The 23,720-nt window shown below is 41.9% G+C and overlaps 1 protein-coding gene across 2 annotated transcripts in view; it reads left to right on the forward strand.

The window, feature by feature from the left end:
* C8H9orf3 (chromosome 8 C9orf3 homolog) overlaps positions 1-23,720 on the forward strand; it is a 420,759-nt gene that overhangs the window by 293,745 nt on the left and 103,294 nt on the right. For both annotated transcript variants that reach the window (XM_018052467.1, XM_018052468.1), the window contains 2 exons: positions 10,339-10,382; positions 18,321-18,381. In XM_018052467.1, the coding sequence (XP_017907956.1) occupies positions 10,339-10,382; positions 18,321-18,381 (105 nt within the window). The remainder of the gene's footprint in view (positions 1-10,338; positions 10,383-18,320; positions 18,382-23,720) is intronic.

The raw sequence follows: 23,720 nt of genomic DNA on the forward strand, positions 1-23,720 counted from the left end.
AAGCGCAGCTGCCACTCCTGACCTTGGAGCTGGGATAGCGCCTCTCGGCCCCTCTAGCTCCACGCCATGTTATTGTTATTTTCTTTTAATTTATATTTTAGTGTAAAGCATTTGTGGAGAATTATCTTCTGTGCCTTGGATTATGTTTTCTTCAAGACTGGATTCTTTGTCTTTTACATTATGCTTATTTCTAGCTCTCTCTTTATGTGGGTTTTTGCTGTATTGGTTTGCATAGCTGCCATACTTTTTTCTTGCTCATTCTCAGCATGAGTTGCACTGTCCTGACCCTGTATTTATTCTCATATGTATTGGAACATTATCTTCGATTTCTTTTGCAATTTCTCTTAGACATGTTTTTCTTCCCCTCTGAGCTCTAGTTTGAAGCTTGGATATTGGAGAGGTGGAGGAGAAGAGTTCCACTGGAGCTGTGTATAGCCTTTGTTGTAAGAATTTGGCTCCACCAACTCTTGACATTTTGTTAAAGTTTTCCCATCCAAGATTCTCTTCACCTAATTTGGGTGCTGCTTTTTCCATTGCAGGTATTCTCCCAATTAATATTGTTCTTCCAATTCAGCTTGGAACCCTAGAACCTATACAGTTCATAAGAGTATCATCCTCAGTTATTTATTTCCCAGGTTTTGCTCATCTCAACTGAGCAAACATTTTCAGCCCCTCTACAGACAAAAAGAGAGGAAAAATAAAAATATTCCTGTGTTTTTTCCAAATGTGTGGGTATTTGTGAGAACTTGTGGGGTTTGGGCAATTCACCAGTACCACTACAGCTAAGCATGATGGAGGGGGTGGTGTAGAGGGAGGGTTGGAGGCTGTCTTGGAATGTTATGTTTCTTTCTTTAGTTTTATTCTTTGAAGTTTATGCCACAGGCTGTATTCTTTCCTTGTTTGGTTGCTGCTAGTGACATTTTTGCTAACTTTTTGAAAATGGATTGTGTTTTGTTTATATTGCTAGTTAGTTTTTGATGAGGAAGTTTCTATACAAAGAAGATCTTCAAATTCTTCTTTTTCCAATTGACTTTTGAATCCTTTCATTTCTGAACACCTCATCTACCCAGTATTTCAGAATTATCATCTTTCTACCTCTCAACTAAAATTGCTCTCTTGAGCAATGACTGATTCCTGACCGTTCCATTTCTTTTCAGCATTTATCCTGCCATCACTGTCCTTATTTCAATATTTTGGTTATTTGTATTGTCCCTCCTACTGTCCCCTCCTTATGACCATAGTGATTATTCATAAAACCTCTGACAGAAATTCCTAGTTCTATGTAAATATCAAGCCAGAGTCAGTTTATCCAGGAGAAGCTACATGCGTCTGCTTTTTGTTGAAAACTTTCACCGGTACTATAAAATAATTACCAAATTAGCCATGTGCCAAAATTGGTGTCATTTAAAAAAATTTTTTAATGCTTAATTCAGTGTTTTTAGGTGATAACCAAAATAAGCTATCTAGGGCTGACCTGGTTAGAATATAGATTATTAGGAGAATAAGAAATTAAAAAAAAAACAACTTCCCAAGGAATACATTTTTTGACTAGATTATTGGCTTGCAACAGTTGTCAAGGATCTAGATAAAATTTCACCCCAACTCACTGTCCAATTAGCAGGAATGTTGTTATTTTTGTGTCTTTGGCTTTAATATTTTCAGGCATACTCTAGTGGTAAGAAACTAGGGCCCTAGTATTTGTTGCTAACTGACTTTGTCAGTGACCCTAGATCAAATCAGTGCCTTAAGTCCTGTTAATGATCCTAGAATCAGTCTTGAAGGAAAACCCTCCTTGTCCAAGTGATATTTGTAAGTTGCTTTTATAAAAATGCCAACATGCTGAAGTTAAGAGTGAAGACAGATGAAAGAATTGAAAAGGGATTTCTGTGTGTTGATTTTATATCCTGCAACTTTACTATATTCATTGATTAGCTCTAGTAATTTTCTGGTGGAGTCTTTAGGGTTTTCCATGTAGAGGATCATGTCATCTGCAAACAGTGAGAGTTTTACTTCTTCTTTTCCAATTTGGATTCCTTTTATTTCTTTTTCTGCTCTAATTGCTGTGGCCAAAACTTCCAGAACTATGTTGAATAGTAGCGGTGAAAGTGGACACCCTTGTCTTGTTCCTGACTTTAGCGGAAATGCTTTCAATTTTTCACCATTGAGGATAATGTTTGCTGTGGGTTTGTCATAGATAGCTTTTATTATGTTGAGGTATGTTCCTTCTATTCCTGCTTTCTGGAGAGTTTTTATCATAAATGGATGTTGAATTTTGTCAAAGGCCTTCTCTGCATCTATTGAGATAATCATATGGTTTTTATTTTTCAATTTGTTAATGTGGTGAATTACATTGATTGATTTGCGGATATTGAAGAATCCTTGCATCCCTGGGATAAAGCCCACTTGGTCATGGTGTATGATCTTTTTAATGTGTTGTTGGATTCTGATTGTTAGAATTTTGTTGAGGATTTTTGCATCTATGTTCATCAGTGATATTGGCCTGTAGTTTTCTTTTTTTGTGACATCTTTGTCAGGTTTTGGTATTAGGGTGATGGTGGCCTCATAGAATGAGTTTGGAAGTTTACCTTCCTCTGCAATTTTCTGGAAGAGTTTGAGGAGGATAGGTGTTAGCTCTTCTCGAAATTTTTGGTAGAATTCAGCTGTGAAGCCGTCTGGACCTGGGCTTTTGTTTACTGGAAGATTTCTGATTACCGTTTCAATTTCCGTGCTTGTGATGGGTCTGTTAAGATTTTCTATTTCTTCCTGGTTCAGTTTTGGAAAATTGTACTTTTCTAAGAATTTGTCCATTTCTTCCACGTTGTCCATTTTATTGGCATACAATTGCTGATAGTAGTCTCTTATGATCCTTTGTATTTCTGTGTTGTCTGTTGTGATCTCTCCATTTTCATTTCTAATTTTATTGATTTGATTTTTCTCTCTTTGCTTCTTGATGAGTCTGGCTAATGGTTTGTCAATTTTATTTATCCTTTCAAAGAACCAGCTTTTGGCTTTGTTGATTTTTGCTATGGTCTCTTTTGTTTCTTTTGCATTTATTTCTGCCCTAATTTTTAAGATTTCTTTCCTTCTACTAACTCTGGGGTTCTCCAACTCTTCCTTTTCTAGTTGCTTTAGTTGTAGAGTTAGGCACAGAAATCCCTTGCATTCCTATACACGAATAATGAGAAAGTAGAAAAAGAAATTAAGGAAACAATTCCATTCACCATTGCAACGAAAAGAATAAAATACTTAGGAATATATCTACCTAAAGAAACTAAAGACCTATATATAGAAAACTATAAAACACTGATGAAAGAAATCAAAGAGGACACTAATAGATGGAGAAATACACCATGTTCATGGATCGGAAGAATCAATATAGTGAAAATGAGTATACTACCCAAAGCAATTTACAAATTCAATGCAATCCCTATCAAGCTACCAGCCACATTTTTCACAGAACTAGAACAAATAATTTCAAGAATTGTATGGAAATACAAAAAACCTTGAATAGCCAAAGCAATCTTGAGAAAGAAGAATGGAACTGGAGGAATCAACTTGCCTGACTTCAGGCTCTACTACAAAGCCACAGTCATCATAGACAGTATGGTACTGGCACAAAGACAGACATATAGATCAATGGAACAAAATAGAAAGCCCAGAGATAAATCCACACACATATGGAACACCTTATCTTTGACAAAGGAGGCAAGAATATACAATGGAGTAAAGACAATCTCTTTAACAAGTGGTGCTGGGAAAACTGGTCAACCACTTGTAAAAGAATGAAACTAGATCACTTTCTAACACCCCCCACAAAAATAAACTCAAAATGGATTAAAGATCTAAATGTAAGACCAGAAACTATAAAACTCCTAGAGGAGAACATAGGCAAAACACTCTCAGACATAAATCACAGCAGGATCCTCTATGATCCACCTCCCAGAATTCTGGAAATAAAAGCAAAAATAAACAAATGGGATCTAATTAAAATTAAAAGCTTCTGCACAACAAAGGAAAATATAAGCAAGGTGAAAAGACAGCCTTCTGAATGGGAGAAAATAATAGCAAATGAAGCAACTGACAAACAACTAATCTCAAAAATATACAAGCAACTTATGCAGCTCAATTCCAGAAAAATAAACGACCCAATCAAAAAATGGGCCAAAGAACTAAATAGACATTTCTCCAAAGAAGACATACGGATGGCTAACAAACACATGAAAAGATGCTCAACATCACTCATTATTAGAGAAATGCAAATCAAAACCACAATGAGGTACCACTTCACACCAGTCAGAATGGCTGTGATCCAAAAATCTGCAAGCAATAAATGCTGGAGAGGGTATGGAGAAAAGGGAACCCTCCTACACTGTTGGTGGGAATGCAAACTAGTACAGCCACTATGGAGAACAATGTGGAGATTCCTTAAAAAATTGCAAATAGAACTACCTTATGACCCAGCAATCCCACTTCTGGGCATACACACCGAGGAAACCAGAATTGAAAGAGACACATGTACCCCAATGTTCATCGCAGCACTGTTTATAATAGCTAGGACATGGAAACAACCTAGATGTCCATCAGCAGATGAATGGATAAGAAAGCAGTGGTACATATACACAATGGAGTATTACTCAGCCGTAAAAAAGAATTCATTTGAATCAGTTCTGATGAGATGGATGAAACTGGAGCCGATTATACAGAGTGAAGTAAGCCAGAAAGAAAAACACCAATACAGTATACTAACACATATATATGGAATTTAGGAAGATGGCAATGACGACCCTGTATGCAAGACAGGGAAAGAGACACAGATGTGTATAATGGACTTTTAGACTCAGAGGGAGGGAGAGGGTGGGATGATTTGGGAGAATGACATTCTAACATGTATACTATCATGTAAGAATTGAATCGCCAGTCTATGTCTGATGCAGGATACAGCATGCTTGGAGCTGGTGCATGGGGATGACCCAGAGAGATGTTATGGGGAGGGAGGTGGGAGGGGGGTTCATGTTTGGGAACGCATGTAAGAATTAAAGATTTTAAAATTTAAAAAATAAAAAAATAAATAAAATTTAAAAAAAAAAGAAAGAATTGGAAAGAAGTGGTAAGGGAAGGAATACTCAAAAGAGACATCTTTCTTTTTAAACATTCTGTTGTGGAAAATGGGGAAAGGCTTCTATGATTAGTCCACTCTGGGTGTATATGCCAATTTCTGAATGGAACCAGGAAAACTAATACTTTGTAGTTAAGATTATGTGCCAGTTCAGTTGCTCAGTCACATCCAACTCTTTGCAACCCCATGAACTGCAGCACACCAGGCTTCCCTGTCCATCACCAACTTACGGAGCTTGCTCAAACTCATGTCCATGAGATTATGTGTATTAACAGAATAAGAAGGACCAGTTGAGTTGATTCTACTGGTGGTACAAAGACTACCCTGGTGAGACCAAGTGTCTTCTTGGATTGGATGGAACACAGGACAGAAGAATGTTTAGCACTGCAGACAAACATTCCCTGGAGATACAGACTTCGTGTCTTAGGGATGCTTGAGGTATTGAGCTTTCATGATTCAGTGTGATCCAGACATTGCTTTGCCAACAAAGGTCCATCTAGTCAAGGCTATGGTTTTTCCAGTAGTCATGTGTGGATGTGAGAGTTGGACTATAAAGAAGGCTGAGTGCTGAAGAATTGATGCTTTTGAACTGGGGTGATGGAGAAGACTCTTGAGAGTCCCTTGGACTGCAAGGAGAGCCAACCAGTCCATCCTAAAGGAAATCAGTCCTGAATATTCATTGGAAGGACTGATATTGAAGCTGAAACTCCAATACTTTGGCCACCTTATGCGAAGAGCTGATTCATTTGAAAAGACCCTGATGCTGGGAAAGATTGAAGGCAGGAGGAGAAGGGGATGACAGAAGATGAGATGGTTGGATGGCATCACCGACTCAATGGATGTGAGTTTGAGTGAACTCCGGGAGTTGGTGATGGACAGGGAGGCCTGGCGTGCTGCAGTCCATGTGGTCGCAAAGAGTCAGACATGACTGAGTAACGGAACTGAACTGAACTGTGATCCCTTAGACCTGTCCTCCTTGGGACTGATGGGCAGCCTTCAGCTCGCTGTGTGGCCTGCAGCTCTCAGCTCTGAGCAAGAAGAGGCAGATGGCCACCTGCTAAGAAGTGGGACAGTTTCCTTTTTTAAAAAGTAAAGCAGGGCTTCTTGGGGACCTCCTACACTTTTATTGTATTCAAGAAAATCTGAAACATTGTGTTCTGCAATTTTGTAAAGAAAGATCCAATTGTAATAGGAAAATGCAAAAGGGCAGAATTAAGGTTAACTCTGGATTTCCTGCTTCTCATGCAATTAAATTTTCCCCCTTGTCATTGAGTTAATGTAATTTTCCCCCCACTTAATTGAGCATAAATTACTGGACAAATATAGGATAAATTGATATGGACTATAAGGAGATAATACAGTAAAATTAGTAAGAAATTATAATTACAGTACTTGCATTTTTAAGAAGCAAGAATTCTGTCATTAAGCCAATGAAATATCTGCAAAATAATCTAATAATATATCAGATTATGAAAAATTAATTTCTGATTCAACTTTTTTACAAAATAATTATTAATATAATAAAATCATGACTTTAAGAACCTCAATCAAAAATATTTCTTTGCTTTCTAAATATTGCTTTTGTTTCCTTTGATACTTTTTTCTCAATATACCCACTGCAGTATATACTATACTGCATTCTATTTGGGATTGTCTCCTTCCGTCTTTTACTGATCAATTTTTTTTCATTGAAGTATAGTTGATGCAACAGACTGCTTCCAAATAGGAAAAGGAGTAAGTCAAGGCTGTATATTGTCACCCTGCTTATTTAAATTATGCAGAGTACATCATGAGAAACGCTGGACTGGAAAAAACACAAGCTGGAATCAAGATTGCTGGGAGAAATATCATAACCTCAGATATGCAGATGACACCACCCTTATGGCAGAAAGTGAAGAGGAACTCAAAAGCCTCTTGATGAAAGTGAAAGAGGAGAGTCAAAAAGTTGGCTTAAAGCTCAACATACAGAAAACGAAGATCATGGCATCTGGTCCCATCACTTCATGGGAAATAGATGGGGAAACAGTAGAAACAGTGTCAGACTTTATTTTTTTGGGCTCCAAAATCACTGCAGATGGTGACTGCAGCCAGGAAATTAAAAGACGCTTACTCCTTGGAAGAAAAGTTATGACAAACCTAGACAGCAAAAGCAGAGACATTACTTTACTGACTAAGGTCCGTCAAGTCAAGGCTATGGTTTTTCCAGTAGTCATGTATGGATGTGAGAGTTGGACTGTGAAGAAGGCTGAGCACCAAAGAATTGATGCGTTTGAACTGTGGTGTTGGAGAAGACTCTTGAGAGTCCCTTGGACTGCAAGGAGATCCAACCAGTCCATTCTGAAGATCAGCCCTGGGATTTCTTTGGAAGGAATGATGCTAAAGCTGAAACTCCAGTACTTTGGCCACCTCACACAAAGAGTTGACTCATTGGAGAAGACTCTGATGCTGGGAGGGATTGGGGGCAGGAGAAGGGGACGACAGAGGATGAGATGGCTGGATGGCATCACTGACTCGATGGACGTGAGTCTGAGTGAACTCCGGGAGTTGGTGATGGACAGGGAGGCCTGGCGTTCTGTGATTCATGGGGTCGCAAAGAGTTGGATACGACTGAGTGACTGAACTGAACTGATAGTTGATGTAGAACATTATGTTAGTTTCTAGTGTACTGCAAAGTGTTTCATACATTCTTTTTCAAACTATCTTCCATTATAATATACTACAAGATATTGAATATAGTTCCCTGCACTGTATAGTAGGACCTTGTTGTTTATTTTATATGTAGTGTTGTGTAATATAATAATGTGTATCTGCTAATCCTAAACTCCTAATTATTCCTCCCCCCTTCCCCTTTGGTAACCATAAATTTGTTTTCTATGTCTGTGAGTCTCTTTCAGTTTTGTAAATAAGTCCATTTGTCTCATTTTTTAAGGTTCCATATATAAGTGATGTCGTATGTTTATCTTTGTCTGACTTACTTCACTTAGTATAACAATCTCTAGGTTCATTCATGTTGCTGAAAATGGCATTATTTCATTCCTTTTTTCTGGCTGTGTAATATTCCATTGTGTGCATATATGTGTGTGTGTGTGTGTGTGTGTCTGTGTCTGTGTCTGTGTCTGTGTTATCTATCATATCTTCTTCATCTATTCATCTGTTGATGCTCACTTAGGTTGCTTTTGGTTACTGTAAACAGTGCTATTATGAACATTAGGGTACTTAGACTGATATATGTTAATATTAGTTTTGTTGTATTTGTGTTATGTACTTTGGGTGAAGCAGCAATAGGCAAGTAGAGTCTTAGAAGGAGAACAGAGGTTGCAAGAAATAAATCTTTCACCAGTGCTCTTAATAGGGAAATTCTGTCTCTGGAAGAAATGGACCTAATCACCCATAAACACATAGGAAGGGACAGCCAACTCCGCCAGTGTAGTGCTGGCTATGCTCAGTGCCATGATCGAGAAAGAACGCCTTGTCATACAAATTGCTTGCAGATTTCTAGTCCCATGTAATTCCATCTGTTTGTAATACAATGGTCTGCGCTGCTGCTTGCATCTCACACTCTGAGTTACATGGACCTCATCAGAGCCCTGTGCTGACCCTGGGTCTGCAGACTAGGTTGTGGTAGGGGCGTCCATCTGAAGGGATGCTCATTTATTAATGGTAGTGTCATATTTTATCATCTGGGCTTACACATGTGCCCTCTTTAAGGACCAATTTAAAAGGTGATTTCCAATTTATTAAAAGAAAACCTTTAAGTTCAGGTCTTACTTATCACTCAATATTAAGTCCCTAGAAAGTTAAATATTGTCCTTGTGTGTTTCATGTTCTGTATTTACCCAAAATGTATCTTATCAAACCTTCAGGTGAGGAGGGGTTGACACTAGGCTTACCCATTTAGCATGTAAAAATGTACAACCCCCATGTAAATTAAAACTTCAGAATAAGAACAAAGAACTTTTTCACGTAAGTATGCCCTCAATTTACCTGGGTATCCTGTGTTTTATCTCACAACCACAGTTTAGACCAAATCAAGATTCCAGGATAAGATGGACTGAAAAGATTGGTCACTATACACAAGATGCAGATCAAATAGAAATGTGATTTTGAATATTCATATGCAGATGTTTTTAGGTCTTCTTATATTATGGGTGTGTTTTAAAAGAATCCTTATCTTTTGGAGGTATTTACTGAAACATTGATTGGTGAAATTATGTTAACGTTTGAGATTTACTTCTAAATAATGCAGGAGGCAAGTGAGTGGATGGCGCACACTGGCTATGGGACACTGGGTATGTGAAGGTTAATTACGCTTTGCTACTTTTGAATGTGTCTAAAATTTTCCATTTTCCATAGTAAAGGATAAAACAGGTATGTGTGTAAGTCATGCCCTAAGACTTAAAAAAAAAAGTCTATTCTTGAAACATCTTAAATATCAAACAATTGAGGACTTGTGCCGTGGCACCAGAAGAGGCTGCAGATGGAGGCAGGAACCCGTGAGCTATTTTTGGGATTGTGACATCTTTGTTCCTCCAGTGGGGTATTAATTGTCTTGGTTTTTATCTTTATTATCCATAGAGCAATGCAAAAAAGCCATTAGTTACTAGCCTCTCAGAGTTGCGATTATTCAGTATATAACAGGACCTCTCGTGGCTCAGTGGTAAAGAACCTGCCTACTAGTGCAGGAGACACAGGAGGCACGGGTTCAATCCCTGGATTGGGAAGATCCCCAAGAAAAGGAAATGCAACCCACTCCAGTATTCTTGCCTGGAGAATCCCATGGATAGAGGAGCCTGGCGGGCTACAGTCCACGGGGGTGCAAAAGAGTCAGAGATGATTGAGCAACAGACCCACAGCAGGATCTCTAGGGAAAGCTGATGAAGAGGAGAACACGGTTAAGTTCGAGGGACAGTGCCAGGTGCTATGGCTAGCCTTTTGAAAATAGTTAAACATGGAATGAAATAAACTGTTGGGTTAGGTCAGAATAACAAACATTACTTTTTCTCAATTTGTTTGTGGTTTTTACAAAAATAAATCTCTATACTGATTGGACTGATGCCCTGGTAAATTAATAAACTGAGTATGTAGCCTAATATTTCAGTGTCAGCCTACCTTCCCTAGCAGGTGAGCTGTCAGCAGTTGGGAATGCTCAGTCTCCGGCATGACTCCAGGCAGGGTTATTTATTGACGGACATCTTTAATGATTTGCTTTTTTCTTCTTCCAGGATTTCCTTCAAATGCTCTTGGAGAACATCCCAGAAGAAAAAAGGTGAGGACCAATTTAGGAATTAAGGGCCCAGTTTTATTTTGAATGTTAAAAATGATCCTGCCATTGTTTGGCAAATTGCAGCCTAGAAGTTTAATCTTCCTCTGTTCATAGAGGAGGGACCTAGCCCAGCCAGCAGGAGTCCTGGGATGATCAACTGGACCTAGAAATATTGGGAGTGTGGATTCTAGGAGCCAGCATGAACAGCTGGAGACACTCTGTGGCCTCAGCTGCCACGAAAAAGAATGGAGGAGAGACAAGTTCTAAAAGTTAGGGTGACTTGTTTTGGAATGTCTGAAATGTTTCAGATTTGCCATCCTTTTATTTTTAAAGTGAACATGCAAGGTTTGCTTCGTGTAAAAATCACATCGGATATGTCCATTATTGCTAAGGTCAAGAACAACAGGTTACTTGCAAGAATTTTTCTTTTCTTCTATACTTGCCCTGAAATAACCTTTCAGGTCCTCTAATAGAATGGAGCAATTTCCTTAGGAACTAATACAGAAAAAGGAAAAGGAAAATTAATAGAAATGGTATATTACCTCCTTAGGCTGTTACCCAGGTCTGTTTCTGAGTAATGACTATACATTCTTTCAGGAGAACTTCTCAGGGCACAAATAGAGCAATTTTCATGGAGGTAACAAGGTGCATTTTTCATTTTGGAGGTCTTTCTTTACATCCCCTTCCTAATAAGGTTATGGAGTTCATTTGGATGGCCCAAGCCCTCTAGCTCCAAGAACACCTTGGGCTCCCCAAAGCCCACCTAGATTTTATCATTGTGAATATTTTTTATGACCCCACAAAGTAACTTTTGTTGTGACTGTGGATGTTATGAGCAGCATCTCCATTGAACAGTGCCCACTGACCACCAACCTTCACCCTTCGAGAGGATGCCTTGCCCAGTTAGGATCACATTTTGACTAGCAGACTTAAGCTTTTTAAAAAAATTTTCCTTAAGAGTTGAGACTTCATTGCTACAATAAATGTATTTCAGCAAGTATACTAGAATATATTTTGAAACTCAAACATTGTCTTTCCTGCCAGCTAATCTCAGAATCTAATCCAGCTTTTAAAGCAGACTGTTCATCCTTGTACCTATGCAGCACATTGTACCAATTTTATCCAGCTCTCTGCAGGCCCCACGCCTACCCGTGGAGCCTCTAATCTTTGACTGCATCTCAAGCTGATCCTCAGACACATCTGTTAGGCATGTGAGCTGTGCTGAACAAGACAAAATTTTTCAGGTTAGACCAGCCAGTTAAGGTCCTAGGGCCAGCCCGCCTGTGTCATACTGCCTTTCTCTTATTCTCTTGCTTCGATTAATTTTAACATTCTCTATTGAGTACCTCCTTCACCAGGTTTTAGGCTGGACACTAAAATAAAAAATTAATTCTATGCTTAGCCTTCAGGGAGCTCCTAGTCAGCTACTAAAAATGTACATAGAACAGGTCAAGACTCAGGGTAGGGAGTTATTCGGTGAACTTCAGCATGGAGATAGGGCTCAGCAGTCTATGCTCAAGCTTTCAAGCCAGAGGTCTACTGAAGGCTTCAGGTAGGGGAGTACCATCAGGAAGGTGGGTGGGGGACAGCGTGGGAGATAGATGGGATGGAGAGAACTAGATATCAGGAGACCAACCAGAGACAGAAACAGCAGTTCACTGAAGATCCAGAGCTGGGACCATGGGTGGATGATGGCAGTGGGCTTTGAACGTATCTCAGGAATACCTCCAGGAGTGCCGCAGTTAAGTTGGTTGATTGGCTGAGCTGAAAGGAGGAGTCTTGCGTGATCTGACCTTTCTCTGTCTGCCGCTCGGTTACACGCTGAGTATAGACGTCCTGGTGATCCAGGCAGCAGGTGTTTGGTCTCAGGAATCAGTATGGGACAAAGGGAGGGAAGGTTGAGTGTTTGAAGGTGGAAGAGAGGAGATGAGAAACCGTGTTTTCAACATCTTCAGTGAGTGGTTTCTGTCCAGATGCTGATGAGACCGAGAGAAGCAGCAGCTAGGAGTGCTTATCCAGCGTGCCTTCCCCACCTGATGGTTCAGCAGTATCAACAGCTGCCAGTTCTTTCTTTGCTCAATTATTATGTTTGTGTGCCCATATTCATGTGTTTGTTTTAATTCAGTACTCTTCCTCCCCCTTGAAGTTAGGGAGTGCTTGTTTGTAAATGTAACCTCAGCCATCTTCATTATCTACCCAAGCACAGATGACTTGCTCTGATCAAGAAAAGAAGTAACCATGTATAAAGCGTTGAGGCATACACTGTTTGTATCCCCACGTAGGAAGGGAACTCGAAAACATAAATTACTGACATTTAAAAACCCATACAGAACGTAAGTTGCATTTCAGAACAAGAACATTTTCCGCTTCAGACCATGAACGTGGAAGCCCCCAAAGCCTGAGTCCATCAAGAACTGTGCTGCCCGTGTTCTCTGCACCTTCTTTCTGTTCCCGACACACAGGCCTTGTGCTTTCCTGTTGGCGCGCAGATAGAAGGTGATCTTTAGAATCTCAAGGGGCCGAAGACAGAGCCAAGAGTGATAAAGACCTTTCTCCTGATCAGCACTGAGTTGATAGGCACAAGCAGCAGATACGGCTAATAGTCAGCACCCTATCCTTGTCATTCCACCCCCAGAAGCCAACTGACCGAGCAATGTGGTACACATAGGACATACAATGCTCTTTCACACACACTAGGTCTTGTTTCTGTGGACTGTAATATTAAGAAGTATCACTGGTCACTTTCCTGACCTTAAACACAACTTATTTTTCTAACCAGCATCATGCAGGATGGCCAGCCCATTCCCTCCCTTGTGGCGTTAACTACATGTGACTACGTTCAGAGCTCACAGGGTCTGGAGACCCACTCCTAAAACTCAGAGCTGCCTTTCAGGACACAAGTGTACAGCATGGGAGGTCTCTGGCCAGAGGGTGAGACAGCCGGCTATTCCGGATACCCAGGAGGCCTCAGTAATGAGGCAGAAGCACCGCTCCCAGTACAGAGACGGAGGGCATGCAGGCGTGGGTCTGTGTACTTTTAGCTGTCTGTATAAAATCAATTTCCATAGTGAGCAGACATGCAGAAGAGTAATTTCCTGTAAGTCCTGGGTCCCAGAGAAATGGAAATGCTTCTGCTTGTCTGTTGTGATTATTTAAGCTCCATGATCTCAGAGGGGAAAAACTCACCATTGGCCTTGACTCTCTGAGTGTCTTGATTTGAAAAAGTCAGCTTTCAGCTTTACCATCGCTACATATCCAAGTCCAGAACTGAAACTTCATCTGTACTATCATCTCAGTAATTATGATCAAAACAGGAAAAATTATGTACATTAAAAAAAATAAAACATAGAGCCCCTTTGATTCCTGAAAATTCAGCATTTTCAGACCATCTCCCATAATTTCCTTGGGAGTTAAGGCCACTTCTACTACTTCCATAATGTTTACATTTATTTTTCGTGGATGGAGTTAATGCTTTGATCTTCCTCTCAGAATTTAGCATCTTATTATACATAAGAAATCTGTAAGTGGGCATCCGTGCAGTTTGTTGTCTGCACTGAGACCGGGAGTCTAGAAACCTAGGTCTTTTCTCTAGCTCTTTCCTTTAGCCTGGGCTGACTTTGAACAGTTTTCTTATGCTGCAGTTTCTCCATCTGCTAAAAAGCCACACGACAATTGACACCCACTTCATGAGGATATTATGAGGAATGAAGTGATAATGGTTATAAGGTGTTTTGAACCTTTCCAGGGGTAAGTGATCTGGAAACACAGGTTCTCTTCATTCACAGGAGAGTGTCTTTTGCTCCTGGATGCAGCCGAACAATGAACTCTCCTGTCCTCACGCTCCTGCCCCTCCCAAGGGTCCCCCTATCTCTTCTGAACTGTAATTGGGGGCAGACAAACAGAGCAGCCACAGCAGCAGCCAGGTCACCTTCAGCAGGAGAGATATGAGCAAGAAGTCAGCATTGGCGGAAGCCAGCACAGGCCTTCTCCTCTTGCAGGCTTGTCTGCACCGTAAATCATGAACAATATATTGTGAAGCCTGAATTCCACACAGGAAGAAAAGTGAGAGCTTTGCAGCCAGACAACAGAACGTTGAGTCCCAGCACTTTGAGCACCATCTAGGAGGCCCTGAGCAACCCTTAGCCTCTTGGACCTCTATTGGCTCATCTCTAACATGGGGATAATAGTATTAGTCTTGTCAGAACCCTGTCAGAACCCTATACCTGATAGGCATCCATTGAATGTTTGCCACATAGATAAGCTTTAGCCTGTTCTCCGTCTTTGCTGGTGAAGGTGTGGTCCTCAGTCAGTAACGCTCCAGGACTCAACTCCCCAGGCCCGGCCCTCCGCCACGCCATCCCCCGACTGTGCCAGCCCTAAAGAAGTGTCTTTCAGCTAAAAGTCTCCAAAGGAAATTTATGTCCCTGTCCTCTTACTCCTCCATGGGGATGCACAACAGCTGTTCACCATCTTTTGTAAAACCGCTTGAAAATGGCCCTGTAGTCACTCCCAGACTTCTCTTCTTCAGGATATTTAATCCCAGTTCCCTTGACCTCCCTTGTGGATCTAATGTGCTTACCCCTTTGATCATCACTACTGCTGTCTTCTAAATCCTTTCTAAATTCTTCATTTTAAGTTGTGGCAGGTTTAAGAATGCCCATTTTCCTAGAATCTACAACATAGTGCAGCTCAGTTCCGAGTGCAGCCGCCTTCCCGGGTACCTCTTGAAGGATGGGTAACCAGACCTTTTGTCCCTCCTTGGCTGGAAAGGAAGAAGATGAATGGGCTACTTAGAGAGAAGCACCAATGAAGGATAGACGAGGATAAAAACAGACCCTTGCTTCTAAATTGGGTCAAACAGTTGAGAGCGCCAGCAGGGCCTCCATAGCTGCTCAAGCCCCAGGCAGGAGCTCTACACACCAGATGAACTGCCCCCTGGGTGCCAGACCAGGTGGAAACTGTTTGCATATGTTCCAAACAAGAACAAACCTTCTTCTGAACATCATCCTCAATGGAAGTTACCAAATCTGTCTTACCTTCCAGCCTGGCACATGTCACTAGAAAGTAAAACAACCTCAAGTCCCCTTGGGCGCTTCTCTAAGTGGCCCCTTGACACCACTTTCCTCCTCCTGGCATATCAATTATGCCAGGTGAGGGCATTTCCAGAGCCTCTTTCTATGGCCAAACGAATAAATCAAATCCAAGAAGTATAATCACCTTAGTGTGCTGAGAGATCATCCCATCTCTTCTGGGTATCCCACCCCCACTCCAAGTGTGCTCACGTGTGCACACGTGTGCACACACCCACACACACAGGCATCTGAGGGCACGTGTGCAAGCACGCACATGAACACACACTTCCATACTCTCACAGCCTACAGATGAGACTTGGCCATGGGCACTGAGATGACAACAAAGAAACAGTGGGGAAGAGCCCAGGAATGGTGGCTCCTGGCCTTTCATACAAGGCACAGCCAGTAATGTCACTGACCTGGGAACTGGACAGACAGCCTAGGAGGGTGGTCACCTTCCCCTTATTCACTTCTGGTCTCTTCCCTGTCTGGTCATCCCACAGATGAGCATCATCTCAAAAATGAATCCAAACTAGTTTTTCTCCCCTCTGTGTATTTTCTCTTTGTTGAAATAGCAACAGTTGCCCCCTTCAACCACCTTTGCTTTTGCCCTGCGTAAGGAAGACCTCCCCAGGTCCTATCACTTCATGGCAAATGGATGGGAAATGTGTCAGATTTCATTTTCTTGGGCTCCAAAATCAATGAGGATGGTGACCGCAGTTATGAAATTAAAAGACGCTTGCTCCTTAGACGAAGAGCTATGACAAACCTAGACAATGTACTAAAAAGCAGAGCCATTACTTTGCCAACAAAGGTCCATCTAGTCAAGGCTATGGCTTTTCCAGTAGTCATGTACAGATGTGAAAGCTGGACCATAAAGAAAGTTGAGTGCCGAAGAATTGATGCTTTCAAACTGTGGTGCTGGAGAAGGCTCTTGAGAGTCCCTTGGACAGCAAGGAAATCAAACCAGTCAATCCTAAAGGAAATCAACCCTGAATATTCATTGGAAGGACTGATGCTGAAGTTGAAGCTCCAATTGCCCCCTGATCTGAAAAGACCCTGATGCTGGGAAAGATTGCGATCAAGAGGAGAAAGAAGTGACAGAGGATGAGATGGTTGGATGACATCACTGACTCAATGGACATGAGTTTGAGCAAACTCTGGGAGATAGTGAAGAACAGGGAAGCCTGGCATGCTACAGTTCATGGGGTTTCAAAGGGTCAGACACAATTTGGCAACTGAACAACAAGGGAAAACCAAGACACACTAGTGACTTGCTTCTCAGTGAAGAAGAAAAGGAAGGACAAGATCAGTCAACCCTGTCTTCCCTAAGCCACCTAGGCCCACTTTTCCCTCCCTCCTCACTATGTCCAGCCTACAGCAGAATGGTACAGGTGTGAGGGGAGCACTTGGCCTTCAGCATCTTTACTGATGCAGACAGCACTGTATCTTTCCACAACCTCTTTACAATTCCAAAGGAGGGAGGAGGGAATATTTCATATGTGTAATGGAGTATATAATACATAAAATTTTAAAAGATACAGACCCTAATGACTTGGGAATATCTTACTGGGCAAGGTGATTATTAACTTAAAAAGGAATAATTTTTATTGAGTCAATGATGAAATGTGTTTTGATTCATTCAAATAAAAAGTATCTCTGGGGATATGCAGGGTTAAGAGAAGTGAGTAAAACAGACACCGACCCTGGTCTCAGAGAGCTTTGATCTAGTGAGGGGACATTTACAAGTCAAGTAACAAAATAAATTGCAGTCTCAGACTGTGACAGAATGCTGTGTTACAGAAGACAAGGCCCGTGTGGGTGTGACGTACGCGGCCTGGAAAAGGATTCCAGAAAGGCCTTTGTGGCTGGAGAGGTTGGACATGAGCAGGAGTTATCTTGAAGCCAGGGAGGAATTGCTTAAACTTCAATAAGACAGGAAGACATGACCTAAAGTTTGTGGACCCTAAACATATTGTGCCTTTAAAGGAGTATTTAAATCAGCAGGCATGAGACCAAAAGATTTCAGCTGACTTTGGATCAAACAAGCAATCATAACATTTCAAATAAAGCGGAATGAAGACCTGCTTGAAAACAAGCAGCAGAAGCCGCGTGTGCTTCATGGCTCTGAGCCTCCTTGGGTTCCGATGATGAATTGTATCATTTTTGCTTGCTGTCATCCATCGTCACCGTGAAGTTGGCATTTCATTTTGATGCACTCAGTGCTGTGAGGTTCAGTTTTCACGTTACTCCAGCTCTCTCCAGGAAGCAGTCACGCCTGACATGTCCCATGAACATGCCCTCTCCTCCCTGCATAGGCACTCCCAACGAAGACTCCCTCTCAAGGCATCAAGGACCTCCTGTGGGGCCCCTTTGATTCTTAGATCTCATCATGTGCACTCCTGTGGACTAGAGAGACGCTCTACTGAATGTGACCGCGCCCCCCTCCTCACTTTAACCTGAGACATCACTGCACTTTCTCCAGATTTCTCTGAAAGGACAATGCCCCGATAGTTAGAACCATTCTGTGTATTAATAATAAGTGCACTGTAACTTTTAAAAACTTATTGATTTATTTATTTTTGGCTGTGCTGGGTCTTCAGTGCTGCGCTCAGGCTTTCTCTATACTTGCGATGAAGGCGGACTGCTCTTTGTTTTGGAGCACGGGCTTCAGTTGTTGCAGCGCACAGGCTCAGTAGTTGCGGTGTGTGGGCTTAGTGGCTCCGCAGCGTGTGGAATCTTCCCAGACCAGAGATTGAACCCATGTCCCTTGCTTTGGCAGGTGGATTTCTGTCCACTGTGCCACCAGGGAAGTCCACTCTGTAACTTTTTAATCCTTTTCTTTTTCGTTGTTGTTTTATTTTTAAAGGCCGGAGCTGTCTGTTGGAAACATCTTCCGAGACTGGCTGGAGAGTTCTGGAATTCCACAGGTGAGCTTCAGATAACCACCTCACCAGACTCTGTGGAGAACTGTAAGGCTTATCGCTTAGTATATCAATCATGACAGTGTTTTGTTTTGTTTTGTTTTTCAATATCCTTATACAAGTAAGCAGGCTTCCCTGATAGCTCAGTTGGTAAAGAATCCGCCTGCAATGCACGAGACCCCAGTTCAATTCCTGAGTCTGGAAGATCCCTGGAGGAGGGATAGGCTACCCATCCCAATATTCATGGACTTCCCTGGTGACTCAGATGGTAAAGAATCTGCCTGCAATGCGAGAGACCTGGGTTTGATTCCTGGGTTGGAAAGAACCCCTGGAGGAGGGCTGGGCAACCCACTCCTGTGTTCTTGCCTGGAGAATCCCCATGGACTGAGGGGCCTGGTGAGCTACAGTCCTTGGGGTTGCCAAAGAGTCAGACCTGACTGAGGGACTAAACGCACGTAAAAGTAACCAGCTCACTGAGCTGCAGTGTCCCTAAGTCAGGAGGATGATGTCTCCCACACTGTTCAGCCTGCCATGGTGGAGTGTGCCTTGGGCCTCTGCCCCTAGTGACTGTGGTGCGAGAGGGGGACATTCTGGTTTACTCTGAACTGAGTGTTCAGTGAGGTCCTCCAAAGTGTGATGCGCTGTGGGTAGCATCACCAGGCAGCGGTCCAGCGCCGCCAGCGTCCCAAGCTCTGCTCTGCGGATGCAGCCGGACGAGTGAGCTGGCCTGCCTGTCACTCTCCTCTGACCCGGCATACCCGTAGTTTCCCCCTCACTGGCCCATGCAGCTGCCCTCGGCTCTCTCCTCTACTTCCGCATCTCTGCCTCCAGCTGCTCTTTTCATCTGAAGGAGCCGTTCAGACTTATTTCTCTGTCTTGGGGACCAGGACCTACTTCTCCTTCAGGTTTATTTCTCTGCTCCCCCTTTCAGCCCATAGTGATTCTGAGGGAGACATTCCCAGGCGGCCCTCACTGTGTGGCAGTCACCTGGCCTAGAGCCTCCTACCCCCTGCTCTCTCCCCCGGTCTTGTGCTTCCCAAAGCCTCAAGGGCCGCCCCCGAGCTAGAGCCTGGGCCCTGCCTGGAAGCGCCTGGTCAAAGGACCCGGTGGGCCTGGAACTCTTCCAACCCCCAGAGCAGCTGCAGACCCATCACAGTGGGCCTGAGTGTCTGGGAGTGGACCCCACAGTGGGGAGAAAGTCTGCCTGAGGCGCAAGCAAGCAGCCCTGTTAGCCTGCTTTTTTCTGGTTTCATGACTGGTTATATGAGCTTCCCCTTGGGAGTGTCTGAATGTCAATGAATGTCTGTGAACCATGAAATTAAGGAACAGGAGGGGCTGTTCTCCATTACCTTTCCATCCCTCTCCTCTCGTCTTTGTCCTGTTCTGCCACACATGGGGCAGGGTCTGCCACCAGCCACCAGGAGCTCGTTCCTAAGGAAGGACGCACTGCCTTCAGTTCAGGAATGCGCGTCACCTGTTAAAACTTATTTGTTTGGCCCAGTCCTTCTGGGAGCCAAAAAGAATAAAATGCTGTGTCCTAAACACGCAGAACAAAGTGAGTGGTTAGGGCGCACCTGGTCCTGGGAAGCAGTGCTTTCAACTCGTGTATGTTACATATAATGAGTTCCTGTGATTTCTAAGACGGCAGCTTCCAAACCAGGCCACTAGCTAAGTACAAAAATCCCGGGGAACAAAGTTAAGGTTTGTCTGATCCCAAATAGCCACACCCTGCTCTTCTTGTTTTCGAAGAGGGTGAGGGGTGGGTATCCCCCCACTGAAGCCGGCTGCCTGGAGTTCCCAGGTGGGTCTGTTGCAAGGCTCCCAGACATTCTTAGGGGGGCCTGGAAGCTGGAAAAAGTTGGGAGCTCAAAGAGCAAAATCCTGCATTTCCTGGCCCAGAACAACAAGGCGGCTGTGTTGAGCAGTTAGCCCCAAGGGAAGAGGAAAGAAAGAGTCCTTAATCGAGTGCCCAGAAGCAGGCGCATCCGACTTGCGCCATCACACTGGGGCTGACCTGCTCACTCCCAGGAGGTTCTGTAATTTCCCTTGAAGAAGAAGAGGCTTTGCCACCGGCTTTTGCTTTTCATTAAAAGGGGGAGGGGTCTGTGGAAGGGAAAGATTTGCCTCTGAGCAGTACATTTTTTCCAAAGGTCTAGTTGCATTAGTGACAGCTTATAGCATAGACAAGAATCTCCGCTGTAAACTGACGAAACCTGCTGTCAAAACATAGCCAGGTGCAATGAGGCCAACCCGGCTATAAATTGTCTTTAAGACCCAACTGGTATTTCCTTGGGTGCTTAACTGTTCAGTAAAAACAACAGCGTCAGACAGAAAAGACCCTGATTTAGTGCACATCTTTACATTGGTGAATGATCAGATGGCATCTTTTCATCTCTTCACCCATTTTCTGCCATTATTTATGTGGCTAATGGTGATTTACCTGCTCACAGCCCTTTCTGCGCTCCTTGAGGGTTCCCTCTCGTTTCCACTTCAGTGAGACTCTGCGCCCTCTTGTTGCAGGAGCCTCACAGTGAATGGGACACCTTGTTCTTTGTCCCTATCATTATCATATAAAGTTACTGGTGTGTTTGGCCTGGAATGACAACCAGAGCATTGAAATCATTCCAATGCTCTTTGTTCTCATTAAAAATTTCTGTCTACCAGCAACTGAAGTCATTCATGACAAAAGAGTCACATTCTACTGGTGAAGTTTTCATTCCACAGGTTATAGAGGCTTTTTGTCTTCTCTAAGGAATGTTTGCCTTGGGGTTGGCCTCCATTTTCCTTTTTGGCCACATTGAATGGAAATCATTTTTTTAATGTGTGGAAATAGCTTCAGCAGCTATAAAAGTAAGTGTGAGCCCCCCAAAAGTAAAGGAAATTAGATACAAATCTGTTTGAAGAAACACCCAACCCTAACCTATGGCTTTGCTAACAGACTTAAAATTGATTTTACCATTGATATTACAGATAATTTCCTTTATGATGTTTTCTGATTATAAAATATTACATACTGAAATATAAAAAAGTTTGTAATAAGAAAATTAAAATGGCCCAGAGATAATTCATTGTCATTTGTTGATTTCAATTATTTGTTTTCTCTTTTTTTTTCTTCTTTTTTTCTTTCTTCAATTATTTTTTATTGCACCATGTGGCATGTGGGATCTTAGTTCCCTGACCAGGGACTGAACCACCTACCGTTGAAGTGTAGCATCTTAACTACTGGCCCAACAGGGAAGTCCCCGGAGTTAATTTTTTGACAGAAACCCTTTTAGTTGTTTTTTTGGTCTCCCTTTTCAAAAATAAAAATAATACGTTCTCTGAAGCAAGTTCAAGCAAAACCAAAGTAAAATAACATAAAAGCCCTTGCCCCTTTCAGTCTTACTCTGAAGAGATAATATATGCCTGGTATGTGTCCTTCTATACATTTTCTGTGCTATACATTATGTAAGTGCATATCCTTTCTTAAAAACATTGGACTTCTATTAGCTAAACTTAAAAGTTTTCATTTGAAAATACATCTTAAGCAATTTCCCACATCCCTTGAAATAATTCAACAGCAGTAATTTTTAACAGCTGCATAAATTTCTAAAAAGTGGTACCATAATTTAATTTATCAGACACTCCCAACTGTTGGAATAGTATACAGTACTTCTAAGAAAGTTGCCCATTCTGCTAATTTGACAATTCTATAAATAGATTTTGATTTCTTTTCATGTCTGCCCAAAGGTCTCCTCCCACCCACTAGAACATATGTACATATTCCAATCTTTTTAAAAACATTTATATCAAATATAATAGAAATAACTTCTCTCCCTCCAGCCCTTCTTCTGTACTTCTTTATTTTAGTTGTCATAGAACTCTCTGACCCCTCCTTTTCTTTGATTTCCTGCCCACATTTCCTGATATCCTTATATATATACTTATTAAATTTATAATTTTATTTACTTTCCTAGCATCTTCCTCACTTTTTCATTATATTTTGCTTGGACTAGTGCAGTAACTAACTGTTCTTTTCACCACCAACTTGTCCCCCTTTCCATCCACCATCCACATCAATGTTATGTGAATCTTCCCCCAAACACAGTTTACATCCCTCCTCACCAGAAACCTTTTTCCCCATTTAGAAAAAACTCTTTGGCCTGCCATTTGAAGCTGTAAACTGCCCCAAGTTACCATTTTAAATTTTATTTTCTACCACTCCTAGGCATATGCTGGATCATAATTATTAGTCTCCAAATAATTATGAGCTGAATTTTAATTTAATCTAAATTTAAATTGAAAATCTAATAATACAGTCATGGTTTGGACCAATTTAGGTTTGTAAATGAATCCACTTGGACCAATTTAGGTTTGTAAATGAATCCAGTTTTTCAATTGTCAATTCTATGAAATCTACTTCAGACCAAGCATTTCTGATTAAAACAGCATCCAATTGAGACAGACTGTGAAAACACATCAGATTTAGAAGACTTAGTATGAAAAAGTGAAGATAAAATATCTCATTAAAAGTTTTCAATATTTTTAGGTATTGAAATAATTATATTTTGGATACTTTGTAAAATAAAATACATTATTAAAATTAATTTTAGCTGCTACAACTTACTTTTTAGTTGTGGCAAATAGAACATCTTAATATATGGCTACTTCGAGTCTTAGTTGCAGTGCACAGGCTTCTCTCTAGTTTTGGCTTTTGAGCTCAGTTGCCCCAACGCATGTGGGATCTTAGTTTCCCGACCAATGATTGAACCCATGTCCTCTGAATTGAAAGGCAGATTCTTAACCACTGAACACCAGGGAAATCCCCAGCAATGAGAACATTTTAAATGACAAATGTGACTTGCACATATTCACGCTGAATGGTTATGCTTTAAAGCTGTTAGGTGAATTAAAATGTGAGTGCATAATCCCTTAAAATCCACCACTGATGTACTTGAAATCATCTGCAGTTTTGTCAGCTGTACGGCTAAGGCTGGAGCTAGTCGGTCCATAGACGCCCTTCAGTCTGGTCTGAAACCACGAATGGTTATCATTCATGGCTGAGTGCTGCTCTCCCCACAGTTGCTCATAAGGGAATGAATGAATTACCATCCTCTCTTCAGTGCTTAGTTTCAACTCCCAGGTGACCCATTTTCCAAGGCACCAACAAGTAGCACAATAACGCCAGTGAACCCCACAGCCCTTCTATGGCTCAGGCTGTTCTTTAGGGAAAAGTGCTTAACAGCCTTAAATGGCAAAGTCACAGGCAGCAGTGGCAATGATGGGGATAGAGAGGATGGGTAATGGCCAACCATATAAAGTCTCCTAGAAACAGAAGCAGGCAGGACTCAAGCTCCCAGGATTTA

Source organism: Capra hircus, chromosome 8 (genome assembly GCF_001704415.2).
Source record: "Capra hircus breed San Clemente chromosome 8, ASM170441v1, whole genome shotgun sequence".
NCBI lineage: Eukaryota > Metazoa > Chordata > Mammalia > Artiodactyla > Bovidae > Capra > Capra hircus.